At 29.4% G+C, this 16,235-nt stretch overlaps 1 protein-coding gene across 3 annotated transcripts; it reads right to left on the reverse strand.

Annotated features, from left to right (window-relative positions):
- Window positions 1-9,877: 9,877 nt before the first annotated feature.
- LOC112287888 (uncharacterized) lies at window positions 9,878-15,783 on the reverse strand. 3 transcript variants are annotated; one of them, XM_024531485.3, is made up of 13 exons: window positions 15,255-15,783; window positions 14,938-15,043; window positions 14,629-14,768; window positions 14,212-14,335; window positions 13,798-13,937; window positions 13,360-13,489; window positions 12,622-12,761; window positions 12,281-12,410; window positions 11,964-12,094; window positions 11,491-11,608; window positions 11,225-11,343; window positions 10,449-10,582; window positions 9,878-10,328 (listed from the first exon to the last, which is right to left on the reverse strand). In XM_024531485.3, exons 1-13 carry the CDS (start codon window positions 15,442-15,444, stop codon window positions 10,056-10,058), a joined length of 1,875 nt encoding a protein of 624 aa, XP_024387253.1. In that variant the 5' UTR covers window positions 15,445-15,783; the 3' UTR covers window positions 9,878-10,055. The 3 variants fall into 3 exon arrangements, with proteins under 3 accessions (XP_024387253.1, XP_024387255.1, XP_024387256.1); XM_024531487.3 differs by having other exon boundaries at window positions 14,938-15,071; window positions 15,255-15,658; XM_024531488.3 differs by lacking the exons at window positions 11,964-12,094; window positions 12,281-12,410.
- Window positions 15,784-16,235: the final 452 nt, after the last annotated feature.

Raw genomic sequence — 16,235 nt, forward strand, 5'->3', positions numbered from 1 at the left:
TATTTTTTTTATATGTAATTTTTTTTTTGTTTCTTTATTTTTTCAAAAAATTATGTATTAATATGAAAATCTCAATTGGTTGATGTTCTATTTGTATATAAAATAAAATAATTTTATACTACTAATTGTGGCGTTTTCAATACATGTCTTGGTTGAAATGTACATTTAATATTTGTAAAAGATCAATCTCTATAATTTCTAATAATTTTATAATTATTTTTTTACTTTAAAAAAATGAAATGTGTTAAATTTATATGTTGAAAAAAAATAATCATAAAATTAAAAGGTAATGAATTTAATAATATTTTTTACTTAAAATTTTAAAACTTATCACATATAAAAAAATAATTTTATTTTTTATATTTAATAAGATTAATATATATATATATATATATAGAGAGAGAGAGAGAGAGAGAGAGAAAGAGAGAGAGAGAGAGCTACTTTATTCTAATAAACTAATATATTATTTTTATACTTTTAGTTCATACTTTATGGCAATTTTACTATATTTGAAAATTACTTAAATTTATTTAAAAGATTAATTAATTCTTCTTAGATGATATTAATTAAAATTTATTAAATATAAATATAAAATTTAACAATTTTTTTTTTATAATTTATGACTCATTATAATGCCAAGTGTATATTAAATAATATATTAAAATATAAGTATATAAATATACATATGTTTATTTATTACTAATATATTATCATTTACATATATATATAATTTAATTTATTATAATATATTATAATTATTTTTAATTATTTTTAAAATTATTTTTGTAAATCATATAGTTTATACATTACAATTGTTTTCAAATAATATGAAAAGAGTAATTGTTTTAATATGAGGATTAAAAAAAGTTGAAAATTTTAAACAACCATTTATATATATATATATATGATTTTTTATTGTACTAAAATAAACTTTGTTAAGTCCAATGATTATAAAAATATTTAATAAAAATACAAATTCATGCAAGGTACCAAGATACATATATGTAAGAGTATGTAAAGTAAGATGATACTCACATCTAATACTTTAAATTTATTGATAGTAGATATGTTTTGAATATTTTGGTAATTGGTTGATATATTTTAAAAGACACGAATTTAAATAAAATATCAAAGACAATACATTCATGTATCACCAAAGAAGGGAAAATATATATATATATATATATATATATTCTTTCGTAGGAATTACATGGCTTGTAGCCAGAGTGTAGTTGTATTATATGGTGTCTTGCTTAAGAATGCACCAAGCACTTGGCTGTGAAAGGTAACTTGGAATTGCAATAACAAAGGTTCTAATAAGTCTAATAGAATCCTAAATAAATCCCAATTAAACTTTAGATATCTTAATCAAACCTTAATCAATTCTTCAAAAATCTTTAAAAAATTATATAGATTTGTTTTAAAAAATCATAAAAAAACCACAAATCAAACTAAAAGAAATACCAAAATAAAAAACTAAAGAAATAACAAAGAAATATTTGGAATAATTATTAATTTTTTTAGTATTTTAATAAATATTAATTTTAATTTTAATTGAAACTAAAATATTTCTTACATTTTAATCTTTCAGAAAAAATAATCACACAAAATTTGAAAATTATAGAAATTACTAATAAAAAAAAAAAAAAAAAAACTTCTGATAATCTTAGGTGTTTTTTGTCATCTTTTTCTAACCTAAATGTTGATCTTCTAGCAGCAATTATTCTTTATAAAGCCATTCAATTGCTTTCTAAATTGACAAAAGTCTAGAAACTCAAGCCTATTATGCCTTAACAATATTTTGCTTCAATTGAACTATCAAAGTTTTTAAAATCATACTTTATTTTATAGATCCTTAAATTCAAATATTTGAGACTCTAATCTAGTCAAACTTTCCTATCCTTCAATCTAAATATTTAATTAACTTGAGATTTTTTGAATATTTAAAAAAAAAACATATTCACAATCTCATAAAATTTTATCTATATATTTTCTACAATATTTACAAATTTCTCATATATGTAGGTCGTTATTTATTTTTCAAAATTTTAAATCATTAAAAATATCTTTCATTTTGAAAAGTTTTCAAAAATAAAATATTTATTCAAATCACTTGAAAATAATGCTAAAATAATCTTTTAAAATTTTTCTTTCTTATTTTGTTCTTTGATCATCAAAAAAAACTCCATAGTTACTTTAGATGTGTGATTTTGTGCCTCAAGGTTTGATTTCAATCTTGATTCACAATAAGTTCTCTTTAAGTATCAATTTCTAGGTTTTAAAAATAATCTTTGCTAAAAATTACTCTATATTCTTTCTTTTAGATATTCATATCATTTATTTTTTTAATCTCCTTTATTTTGCCTTATTTATAGTTTTATAATGTAAATAAAAGGTTATTTTAAAAAAATAAATATTAGCTCTTATTAATTAATCTATTTCATTGACTATTATCTATATTTCTAAGATAATATTTTATGATATTTTTAATTAAATTCTCTTATTATATAATTATTATTTTTTTAATCTAATAGCTATGTTATAATACAATAATATGAAGCTATAGGTTGTTTTTACTACAACTTCTTAAAAATAATAAACTTATAGAATAAGTTTCAATAGCCACTTGATAAATCTATAATAATTCAAGTATCTAATCTACTTCCAAAAAAAATTATTTAAAGCTTTTTAAAAAAGATAATATCTTTTATATATATTTATGCCTATTTCTATTTACTTCTATTTATATAATTAATATAGAGATTTTTTATACATATGATATTTTTTTATTAACTATTAGTTTTTTTTAGATTAAAATTAGGACTATTCGAAAGCTACCAACTTTATTAAGTATAATATCTTTTTATCATTTTTTCAATCTAAAAATTAATAATCTTATTTATCTTGCAATTCTTTCTATTATATAATCCAAGTTGTTGCAATAGTACTAGTTTTTATCTTTGAATGAAGCATTCACTACCAATAAATATCCAAAATAAAAGATATATGATATTTAATGTTCATTGTTTATTATCATTCATTCCTATTTACTTTAATACTCCTACAAGACAATGGTTGACTTACTTATATATGCAATAGTGGCTACAAGTATTAATCCTACATGTGTAGTGAATGTTGTGAGTCAATACATATTGACTCACAACATTCACTACACATATAGTCAAAGCGAATCTTACAAATTGGATGGTTGTGAAGAGAATCATGAGTTATTTGAAAGACACTTTAGACCTCAAATTGTGTTTTGGTGGTAAACTGAATGATTTTTTGGATTATTGTAATAAAAATTAGATTAGAATTAAAATTTATAAAAATTCTAATAAAAGATATATATTTTTATTAGAAAAAATCTTATTTAATAGAATCACAATAGATAGTTTAAATTTAAAAATTTTAATTATTAATTTAAAATACAGAATAATTATTGTACAATAGAATTGGTTAAAAATAGATATTATAATTGCCTGAATAGAGGCAATTTAAATCATGGTTTGGTCAATTACAATAACTTTATAATATATTACTTCCAAAATTACTATAATTTTATCTTTAATTTGTCTAAAATCTTCTTTTGATGGCTTTAAAATCTTCAAGTTGGTCTTAAGTGAGGTACTAGTGGATATGCATTCTTTTACATTGAAGTGTTTTAATATCTCTTTAATGTACTTACTATGGCTTATTATAACAATATATTTTATATTATTCATTATAAATACAACTCTAAGATAATGTTGCAACTCATTCAAAGCATTTATCTCATATTTATTTTCTAATTTTTCTTTCATCTATTTCTTAAATATCCTTGATAGTACCTTTGTTGGTTTTTTAAAAACATGAAGCATGCTTAATACTTGCATTAGTTTCTTCGTCTTATTTCTTTATTCCAAAAATATTTATTTTTATATAAAAAAATAATATTAGAAGATGTATCTAAATTAAAACTATTATTATTACTTGAATATATTTTTGAATATTTATAAGTAGTCTTCTATTCTAAAAACTTAAAAATCACAAAACTTAATGATTATTTTAGCTTACAAATACATGAGCATATGCATCTTGATTCCTTTACAATTTTTAGGCAATATGCTCTTGGTACCTTATATATCAAATTTAATTATTAAACAAATAGAAACCTTTATATATGCAATGCATTCAAAAAATATTATGCATAAACACAATATTTTCTTCAATTCCAAGTTTTTTTAGATATTAACAATGCAAGAGCATTTATATGATATTAATTTCTTGCATAAAAGATTTCGTACAAAATAATTTCTTTAAGTAATATTAAATTAATTTCTATGAATTAATTTTTTTTAAAATGGTTTTTAATAATAAAATCTTTTCTCTAATATTTATATTCGATTCTAAGTTTCTTATACTTTTTTTCTTACTTAAATTTCTTTTCATAATTTTAATTAAATCTCATCTTTCAACTAAAATCCACTTTTTTTATCTTCTTTAATTTATATATATATATATATATATATATATATATTATTTCCAAGATTTTTAGAATATGTAATTTCTTTCTAAACTTTAGTAACTAAGAGATCATCTTCAAGCTCTACTTATTTAATAGTTTTCTTATTAATTTTATTCAATTTTCTCATTATTCATTCTATGGCCTACTTTGGTGTTGATTTATGCTTGTTGAGATTAATCTAAAGATTTCTCAGAATAACTTCAAATTTTGACTCTTCTTCATACATATAAATAACAAATATCTTTGTACTCAATTTTCCACCTCTAGTACTAATGTTCTGATATTTTATTTTGATAACAAAGAAAGTATAATGCCAAAGATATAGGTCGTTCATCTTTGGCAGTCTAGTTTCAATATTATATGAGCATACACTTCTCTCTATATAGCATTTTTTTGCCATTTGATTGCTCACGCCACATACATTTATTACTGCTTTGATTTTTTAATGATTATAATTTTTATTCTTGAAGAAAACCTGATTTAAAAGAAAATTTGATGATGCAAAAACGAATGTACTAAACCTTTCCATTACTATCTACTTTGTTGACTTGAAAAACAAATGCTGTAATCAATGCCCAATCAAAACAACCACCTTGTTTAAAAAAAAAAATTGGAAGTATATAGTACAATATTAGTCATGTATGTCAAAGTAATCTACAAGCAATTAGACTAGTGAAACACTAAAGAGAAATAAACTTGATTGTCTTGTCTAATTTCAATACCTTAAATTGCACCATTTTTTCTTGCTCAATTTTAATACCTTAAGATGCATCTTCTTTGTAAATTTAATTGCATCTTTTATAAAAGTAACTAATTTAAAAAAATATATATAGATCACTAATTTCTATGCCTTATACAACCTTCTTGCCACCACTTTTACAATTTTCAACACCAACACCAATTCTATTGTAACAAAAAAAAATCTGGGTGCATTTAGCATAAGATAACATTGTTTCATTTTACACATGTAAATAAGCAAAGTAAAAATTTGCAAGATCCTTTTATAAAACATCCTACCATCATCCAACTTCTAAGTCTGCTAACAAATTCAATTTGTGTCATATAAAAAAACCTAAATTAAAATTGGAATTGCTATCACGTTAATGAATTTTTGGATTCATTATCTCCAAAGTAAGAAAAGAATTATAATTTTAATTAAAAAACTAAATTCTCTTTTTATAACTTATATATATATATATATATATATATATATATATACATATATATAAATAAATAATAATAAATTAAAAAAAGATGCATACAGAATTTAAAAAAAATACTCTACACAAAAAAGAACATAAAAAATAATTTTTAAGAATAACTTTTCTTTCTAAAATCACATAGGTGGCTATAATATTTCTAATTAATTATACAAATTAGATATCTTGTCTAAATCATGTCTAGGTACAACAAAAATATCTTGTATGTGTCTATAATTATATCATCTATATATAAAATATATTTATTAATAATGTATAAGCATCTAAATAATATCTCAAAATCTCCTATTGAATAAATTTTAATTTTTTCTCTAATTATCTAAATTCTTCTAATTAATGTATTACAATCTTTGATTTAATATCTTATTATTTATCTTTTTATTCTCATATATCTATTAGACTAATTATTATATTTTAACTCCTTTTATAATACCACATAACAAACTATTTTATTTCAATATTTTCTTAAAATCATTAAATTATTACTAATTTATTTTCAAAACTAAATTATATTATATAAAAAATTCTAATAAAAATTTTAAGTTTTTTTATCAAAAATAATATTTTTTATCTTTAATTAAAGACCTTAATTTTAAATTATTACATAAAAAATTATACTATAACAATAATATTTAATATTATTTAAATAATAAAAATTATCTTTATTCTACTATAGTATATCTTATTGTTTAAACAAAAATATACCTCTATTGTCCTTGTACAATATCTTAATTAGGTTCTTTATTTTTTTTTCTCTTTAAGTGCCTTGAAGTATTGTAACTTGACAAAGGACTTATTATTTGTCTCAAGAAGATAAATTCTATACTCTTTATAAAAATCATTGATAAAGATACAAAAAATCCGTTTTACAAATGTAGTCTTTATAGGTCTATAAACATCAAAATACATCACCTTTAATAAATCAATTGTACATAGTTTTTACTATTTGGAAAATAAATTTCTATATTGCTTGTATTAATTGCATCCTACACAAGCTACATCCATTATATTTGAATAAAGATCTAAGCTACTTGTTGTGGTTTTAATATGCTTCATTATTTTCATTTTATTTTATTTTATTTTACATTTATGTAGTTAAAGCACCAATTTTAATTACCAAAATTTTATTTATTTGATGGAAATTGAAAAAATGCCTCCATTTTTTATCCATTTATTTTTTTGCAATTGATAATGTATAGGTTTTATTTTATTTTATTTTATTTTATTTTTTTTGGAGCCATAGCTGCCATAGCTACAATATTTTTACTCAATGTCTTTATTAAGCATCCATCAACATAAAATTGGACTTTAAAACCACCAATCATAAGTTTGCTTTTAAAATAGAAGGTTTTATATCATCTTAGATACATGGATGACGTCCTTGAATCTTATCCTCTCTTTTTCATACTTTACAACCATGTCTATAATAATTAAATCTATTTCTATAGCTTTTGCTATGATATTGTCTCCTATATATACAATAGAGGGTAGAAGGCTCATAAGTATTAAACAAACACTTAAATGGTGTTATGTGCTTGGTAGCATCCATATTCATAATCCACTTATACAAGGCTGCCATTGACCTTAATTCAATTGTTATAAATGTATGAACATAACTTATATCTACATGCCTTGCATTTTTGGCAATATCTCTACACATTATGTTGGTTTTAAAGAAATTTTAAGCAACGTTGCTTCTTTTACTAAAAATAAAATAAATAATTAGTACAAGGATTTAATTAAAAGTGTTCTGTTTGCCTTAATATGTAAAGAGTGCAAAATATTTATACCAACGCTTTTCTTTCTATGCATTTGGAAACTTCATGATTCAATATTATTATCATGTAGTGAAGTATGATGTCTTTAATTGGGATAGTTTCTAAAGCCTTGAAAAGATTATTATATAAATCTTGCAAATTCATCAACAATGTTATGACTATACCACACTCTTCTAAAAGTTTACAAATAAAATTTGATTTGTAAGGGCTTTTATTTTATTGATATGTGAAACCTTGTTGATTTTTTTACAAGAAATGGTATGTGTAAAGTTGGTAATTTCCAAATTAGAAGCAATGGTGTCAAATGGCTTTTTCTCATGACAATAATAGTCCCGAACAACTTTGGGATCTACACCATTTGATAGAAGTTCTTTTCAATTATGAATAATACTCCAAGGGTCTAAAGTTATTAACAACAATTTTATTTTAACCTTCTAGTACTAGAAGTTGTCTCTACAAAACTTGTTATTTGATTTTAAACCCCTTGTTTTATTAAAAACTATCTTGATCCTATTAAATCATTTCCACTTCATGAAAAAAGAAGATAAGAGAGATTGTAAATAATTAGAAATTTAGAGTTATATAAATTATTAAATCTTTTTTTCAACCTACTAAGTAATTATATTGATCCAAGATATTGTCTAATATTTTAGATGATTCCAAATCAAGTCTTTATTATTGCAAATTTCTCACTTATAATTCCCCCTTACTACTCAAATGTGCATACAATATATATTAAATAAGATTGTTGATTTTAATGTCAGCTAGTATCTGTAGATTTCTTTACATCAAATACAATTATCTCTAGTATAGTCATTTGGCCTTAAAACACATCCAAAACAACAAATATAAATTTTTCTAAAGAGCTAGTATAACCTTTTGTTAAAAATATAACCTCCTTTAACTTAATGCAATACCTAATATATCCAAAATTCAAGATTAATACTTTAAAATCTTAAAATCAACAAATACAAATTTCATGTACTCTTACATTTAGTAACAAAGCAAATTTGTAATTCAATTATTTAAGCATGTATGAACCAACAATATATTGAAGAAATATAATAGATAGAAGTATACACTTAAATTAGATACTAAGATGTACAAATATAAAAATTTGTAAAATAAGATGACTTTTACTTCTTATAATTATTATTTATAGGCATTGGATATATTATGTAAAATATTTAATAACTAATTTTCAAAAGATGTTACCTTAAAAGCTTTATTGTCTAGAATAAATAATATCTAAATTTATCACTAAAAGCAAAGCCAACAAATATAACATTTGTATCAAAATAATAATAATAATAAAATATATATATATATATATATATATATAATAAGTTCTTGTCGTAGTCAACCTTACTAAAGTCAACTATAGATTATAATCAACTTCTTTTGTAGTCCCAATTACATAATTAATACTCAATAGTCAACTACACCATATAGTCAACTTGTTTTAAGAAGTTGACTATGATCAAAGTTAATTATGTGTACCTTATAAGTTATTTAGAATAAATATAGTGAAATCATTTATTTTTGAACTTATAAATAATTTTGTAGATAATCTATCTTATAAAGTGAAGTCATTCTTACATTATATATATCTAAAATATAAATATCTTTTGAATTTAATAGTATCTAAATTTAATTACATAAATGATTTTTTTGACTAAGTGATAAATTTTTATCTCTACTACATTTACATCTATCAAATATATTATTCTTTTTTAATATGTTTTATTTTTTTTTCTCACTTCATTTTTACCAAAAGAAATCCATCTAGATTAAGATTACAAGGTACTTGTCATAATCTATTATTTAATTTATTGTATGATAGTAGATACAATAGTAGATATTAGAATTTTTTCAATTGATTCTATAGTTTCATTTAGTCTTTCTGTACATATTTCTTTATAAATTAGAATAACCTTAAGCATTAATCATCACCTTTAAAGTGATTCAAATGTTATCAAGACAGTCAATATGTATTAAAGATGAATATATAAATATACTTATTTACTATACAGTGCACAAAATAGTTAACAATTCCTAGACGTTCGTGAACAAACTTTAAGGACTCAGCTACAAAGTTTATTCCAACTTTTGATATTTCAAAATTCACTGAAAAGAATCCCTCCATAATTCGATTTGTTTTTAATGACGTATAGTAACATCTGTAAGCATGGCATGCACTTTATCACAACTTCGCTCAAGTTCATGGACAACAAAATTCGGTTTTAAAACTAAATCTATGATCTGAAGACTTGAGATATTTGTAGGTTATGTTAGAAGGGTGTACTCACAAAGTCCTTCAAACAGCACAATCTTCTTGAAGATATTCGCAATCGTTGGGCTACAAAAGAGAGTGAAAGAAATTACAAATGCTAGTGTGAATGATTGTTGCTCAGAAGATGTGTGCCCCAAACTCGGGACATCGTCCATGAATGAGACAAATGTGCTCTTCCGTAGCTATGCCTAATGCATTTCAGACAGGGAGTAGTGTAATCATGGCTGCTAAGGCAATCAGAGCCTACGGGTGTCCATTCAATTCAAGCTTCCAGAAAATCTATCCCGACTTACTGATGTGCACCCAGGTTGGTGGCACACAGGCTTAATCTTTGCAAGCGAAGCAGGAGATTTGAGAAAGAGATTCCCACACTGACAGGTCCACAACAAGGGAGCTGAGTTACACTCCATCACCTCCTCGACCAGCATGGGAGATCCATCTGCGCGACGATTCAAAGGTGAAAACTGTTCTGCCAATTCTGGCCTTCGTACTATAATTTGTTGTCCCACACGAGAGGCCCTTCTCATCATCTGTGTACATTCAGACAGACATTCAGTATACTGAAGAGCAGGCTTTGACATCAAATTAACTCGGAGAATCTCAAATCCGATGTAATAAAGTCAGTTTTAAGGAAGGTCTAAATTAATTACCCTTTGTTGAATCAACTGTTCTTGACACACAAAGAGTATCCATCTTTTATCTCGAGATAAATGCTTTTCATCAACTGCGGAAGCTGCCTCCATGTCAGCAAGTTCAGTAGTGTGTGCAGACCATTCTTGCTCTTCTGCACGCAAGATTGACAGAGAAGGCTTAAACTTTGCTACCAACAAATATTGCCTAAAATTAGACCAGGAAGTTGCGGTCTTTCTAATTTTCCTGCAAAGCGGCGAAAACTAACAGCTACTGTATGTACATGTATCTGTTTAACGTGTATGTGGAGTCATTTGTAAGGTTTAGTGATTAAATTTATTTAAGATACTTTCAACAACGACCACATATTGTCAAGTTTCCATATAATTGTACCCTAACGGCACAAAACCACATTGGTTCAGAGTTTAGGGTTTATTAAGGCCATATTCTTTCTGTACATTTGTCTCCTCTTTATGCGTGAATTCACTGCACAACGGAACCTATTCCAAAAAATCGGACTAACCTTCGAATACAGATTACTGTTGAGTAATGCTGACACTTGCTGTTAAGGAAGCTGCTATAATCGAACCCGATGTAACTTGTAAAAGAAATACCTATTTTCAGGTCGCTCTACGAAATAACTAGAGCTGTTTCCTTTTAATAGTGCATGTCACCAAGGTCGAACCAAACTATAGAAATTCATCTGCGAGACCAAATTGAGGTAACCAAACATCGAAAAAGTCACACAAAAAAAAGAAAAAAAAAAGAAAAAAAAAGAAAACACATTTGATGATACCTCGAAGGCTTGCAATTAATTGGCACCACTGAAGCTTTTCAATTTTTTTCTTTTCGAATCCCTCCAATGGAAAGTTGTACAATGTCCCTGAAGAATTCCCTCCTAGCTTATAGGTACACCTGTATCAAGCCCTCCAAAGTCAACTGGACAAACTCAAGTGCTAAGTTATTCCCTAGACGACAAAATCTATCCTTGTAATTCGATCATGTTAGAGGTGGGATACGGAACGCCATACATACATGAGTCCGTAAGTGGAGAAAGCATACATGTCAGAAGCATGGGCAGCCATTTCAGCTGATGCGAATGTACCAACAGGAAGGTAGGATCCCCCGTAACGGATGAAGCTTTGCCACATCCCTGATACCAGCCTCCTCACTCCGTAATCTGTACGCATTGATGGGCCGAAATGTGACTGAATTACAATTGAAACTAAAGAAATAGCTGAGGAAAACCACATATAACTCCGGATATCTACAAAGGCATTCTTTAGTATGTAATAATTCACATGGTTACGAGTTAATCAAATACCATATGCTTACAAGCTCACATACTGAGGAGTAATACATTCTGTCAGGAGAGTAAGAGTAAATCTCTGCATAAAGCTCCCAAGCGAAACGAAAACAATCGGAAAAAATAATAAAAGTTACTAGAAATACAATCGAACAACAAACAACACGTACTGTGTAGTTACAAAAGGTGCATAAACTGAACGTGAGTTACTGCAGATTTGAGGCCCTACAGGAGGGAAGACGTTGAAAACCAAAATTTTCGGCAACTGTTGCCCATTCAACGGAGTCTATTTGTTCCCGCAATTCTAGAGACAACTCAGAGTACGTCTTTGCAAAATCCTTGTGTAACTTGTAAGCCGCTCTGCAACAGTGGAGGATCAAAACTGAGCTTCCATTCCAGCTCGTAATAAGAATGCGGAGCTTTGATGCTATTTGTCTAAATTGTAGTCCAGGACATAACATAAGGTTCACTCGGCAAAACAGTTAAGTCCTACCTAGTTTAAAAAAGATCTATTCGTAAATTAAGTTAATAAAGAAAAATGCTCACATATCATGAACCTGCGTAGCCTCAGCTTCATTAATCGTGGTCGTAAGAAAAAGAGAGTCGCGCATTGTACTTTCTACACATACCTCCCACTTCCCTCCTACGAAGCGGGCTCCTCGAGCACCCAGATCAGCTGGAATCCAACAGACTTGATAGATTAATTGGAACGAAAACCTATTTTGTTGTTAACAGACCTACAATCTCCACCCTGAGTCGAATATATCGTGTCTTTGACACGAAAAACATTTAAACAAATGAATGTGCGAGATGAGCATTTCATATCTCTTGCAAGCTCAGAATTCCAAGGAACAAGATGTTTTAATGCAAAGAAATAAGTTGAACACCTGAACTTGGTGGACGGATGGCTTGGACTGCTAAAGCCGCTCGAACTTCTTTCAAGGAGAGCTTGCACAGCTGGTCCTTCTCATCATCACTAAGAGCTCCATTCAACTTGGCAGCTTCTCCACATAACTTGTATACAAAACTTCATGTGGAGAAAACACGTTAACAATCACTAAAAGTTTATTCAGAAAAGCCTTCAGCTTAAGAGTTAGATAGAATTTACCTCCAGTAACCACTCTCCTACACTAACAAAAACTACAGTCCCCTATCAATACCACCACCTGGGATTCACGAATTACAAAAAGCCAGATTAAATTGTCCACAAGAGAACTGTCTGCGTTTGGGGATACAGAAAGGAAACAGCTTCAAGAAATTTAAGTGAACCCATGAAGTCCACCTATGCTCCATATCAGTTAAGGAGATTTTGATATGGTGCGATCGTTTCCAATCTAGTTGCCAAACAAGTGAAAATTGATGTACACCAATGTTTTCGTACAGAGTTGCATAGAATTACTTCGGTTCAATATTAAGGCAAGTTGAAAATTACATTTCACAAGAACGAAAACATTGGTGGGAGAGAAAATGAACATAACAAGGTAGAGTTAGGAAAGACATTCCGGTTCTTCAAAAAACAATGAACAATAATTTCTTCTCCTCAATTAAGAAACACGTGATTACTGGAGTTAATATGGACATTCCAAACCAGCAACACAGCACTGTAAGGCCACTAAAAACAATACCTGTCATAAGACCTCACAGCAGCATCTAATGATTCGAATCGCCCTAACTGTATCGAGGCCCCTCGATGAGCGTAGCTTGCAGACCACTTCCCAGGAGCAACTTGACGTACACCACGATATCCAGTTTTGTCTGGCAAGCACTACATCAAATCAGAACTATTTTCCACAAGTTGACCAAAATTATGATTGCCCAAAAACTGCACAACCTCATAAACTTTCAACAAACGCCAGAAAAGAAACAAAAAATATACAATTGGTTAGAAATCAGAAAACCCAGAATACTCAAATCGTGATCGTAGATCGCAATTAATCAAACAGATCCTACATAAACTTTAAATTCAGAAAAATTGAGAATCGAGGTAAGCATACATAGAGCAATAAGTTCCCCAATTGAATGTACTAAGGAATTTTTGTGTACAAGAGCATGACTGAACTTACGGGGCTTCCGACGTTCATAAATTTTTAAACCCAGGTTAGAGATCAGTGAGTTCCAGTCCGTCTTCTCCAATTCAGCTACTTCATCTTCGGCAAGATCATAATTGAGTAAGCCATCACTCCCATGAATCTTGTATTCCACCCTGCACCAAAAATATACTTTAGAGCAAAGATTTCCTTTGACCACCGGTACATATGACTTAGTTTGCCAAACTTTGGATGTCGTGAAATGTCTGATGCGAACTACCAATATTCTTCATATGTCGACTACACGATGAACACTGACAGCACTGCCCAGAAGATATAGATCCAAAGGCTTGGAATTGAACTAATATTTCAAAACCCTTGACGATGAAATATTATTCTAATGAAAAACCGTCAAATAGTCTAGGCTAATGCATTCAACAAGAGACGTACATGTCATACGCATTTACTGCTTCCATCATTGATGTGAATCGACCCACATAACGCTGCTTGCCAATTTTCACGTAGGTTTGCCAGACTTCATCCTTGCAAAGTACTCCATGAAATGCCAGGCCAGCTGAAGTAGAACAAATAAAGCGTACAAAAACTCAGGAACATCACGGGAATCTTAATTTCAAACAAATAAAACGGGAAAGGACTGTGTTTAAAACTTCTCTTGCAGCTGACATAGAACCACATACAAAAAACCCTAATCCATCTACATGATTTCCATGTTTAAGGGACTACATTTTATCACTTGATTAGTGGCACAGGGCTATATTACAATTAGAAAAAACATCTTTTGCTGCAAGGGTATGACACATCTAAATCTGACCAAATGTATCCCAGTTAGGCTTGAAACTCACTCACATAGTGTAGCCTTTGGCAATCCTTGGAGCTGCAAATTTAGAATAAGGTCTTCCCACTCCAGATTCGATACGTCCTCCTTCTCATCCTCCGACAGAGCGAAATTTGTTGCAGCTCCATCTCCGTACAGTTTGAATTGGGCTCTACAGATACAACACATCCATCATAACCGTTGTGACATCCAAATTCGCCATCTCGATCGCCATTCAACTAAGATAGTTTGAAACACCTTCAAAATCAAAGAGTGAAGAACCTAGGACTTGAAATTAGTCGTCCATCGAAAAAGGCTTCACAAAAATGACAATCACTCACTTGTCATATGCTTTTGCTGCGTCCTCTTTAGAAGAAAACAAAAGTTTAGCTTGGCGGCTACCTTCCTCTATGCACGCTTCCCACCGTCCACGTGTTTCACGGAGACCTACCAGCAACTCTCGTGAGTAGAAAAACTACAGAGCTTCAGTGAAGAGCCACTCGCTTGCAGGAGAGACAGCAAAGGGTCTGAAGTCTGAGCATCTCATACATCCAGATTCAGCAAAAGAAGTTCTTAAAAGAAATAAAATTTCCCTTCATTTCACGACAAGCCGCTTTTGACGGAAATCGTGATAAGCGGCGAAGACAAGAGCCCTAACCTTTAAACCGCGAATAAGGTGTATGGGCAGCTGCAATGCGCGAAAGTCCATTCTGTGAAAGAATTACTCCGGTACCGACCAGATGCCTGTAGAAGAAAAAAATAGGGGCAGAGGCAGGAAAGACTGAAGAGCCAGTTGTCTGCATCGAACTGGCTGTGCTGAAGCAGAGCGATTCAAGAAAGAACCGCATGTAGAAGCCTGTGCTCCTCTTGGCTCACCCCAGGAGAAAACAGACCACTTTGCTGGCACCGAGACAAAGGGGGGTGCCTGTGGAAAGTAAGATGAAGATTCGCTAGAGGTGCAGTGTACAGACAAACAAATTCTCATTCTGGTCGCAGGTGCGGCAGCACATAGTACGAGCAGTAGAGAGAGGAAAACGATTGGGGTGAAATCGCACACACACAGGGCTAAACAGTAAGAACAACGATGAGCCTCGCTCGATCACAAAAAGCTCACTCATGCACATCTCACATGAACACGGCGGGTGCTCCTCTGGCAGCACCCTCCCTCCCTTGCGGAATGACAGAACCCCGTTGCCGTTCCCTCTCCCTCCCCTTCCCTCCCCCATCCTTTCCTTCTCTCCCCTTCCCTTCCGTCCATCCTTTCCTTTCCTTTCCTTCCTTCCCTTCCGTCCATCCTTTCCTTTCCTTTCCTTCCTTCCCTTCTGTCCATCCTTTCCTTTCCTTTCCTTCCTTCACTTCCGTCCATCCTTTCCTTTCCTTTCCATCCTTCCCTTCCGTCCATCCTTTCCTTTCCTTTCCTTCCTTCTTTTCCGTCCATCCTTCCCTTCCGTCCATCCTTCGCTTCTGTCCATCCTTCTCTTCCGTCCATCCTTCCCTTCTGTCCATCCTTTCCTTTCCTTTCCTTCCTTCCCTTCCGTCCATCCTTTCCTTTCCTTTCCTTTCCTTCCTTCTTTTCCGTCCATCCTTCCCTTCCGTCCATCCTTTCCTTCCTTATATAGCTTATTATTAAGCATATGAT

Source organism: Physcomitrium patens, chromosome 10 (genome assembly GCF_059467195.1).
Source record: "Physcomitrium patens ecotype Gransden chromosome 10, ASM5946719v1, whole genome shotgun sequence".
NCBI classification, from domain to species: Eukaryota; Viridiplantae; Streptophyta; class Bryopsida; order Funariales; family Funariaceae; genus Physcomitrium; species Physcomitrium patens.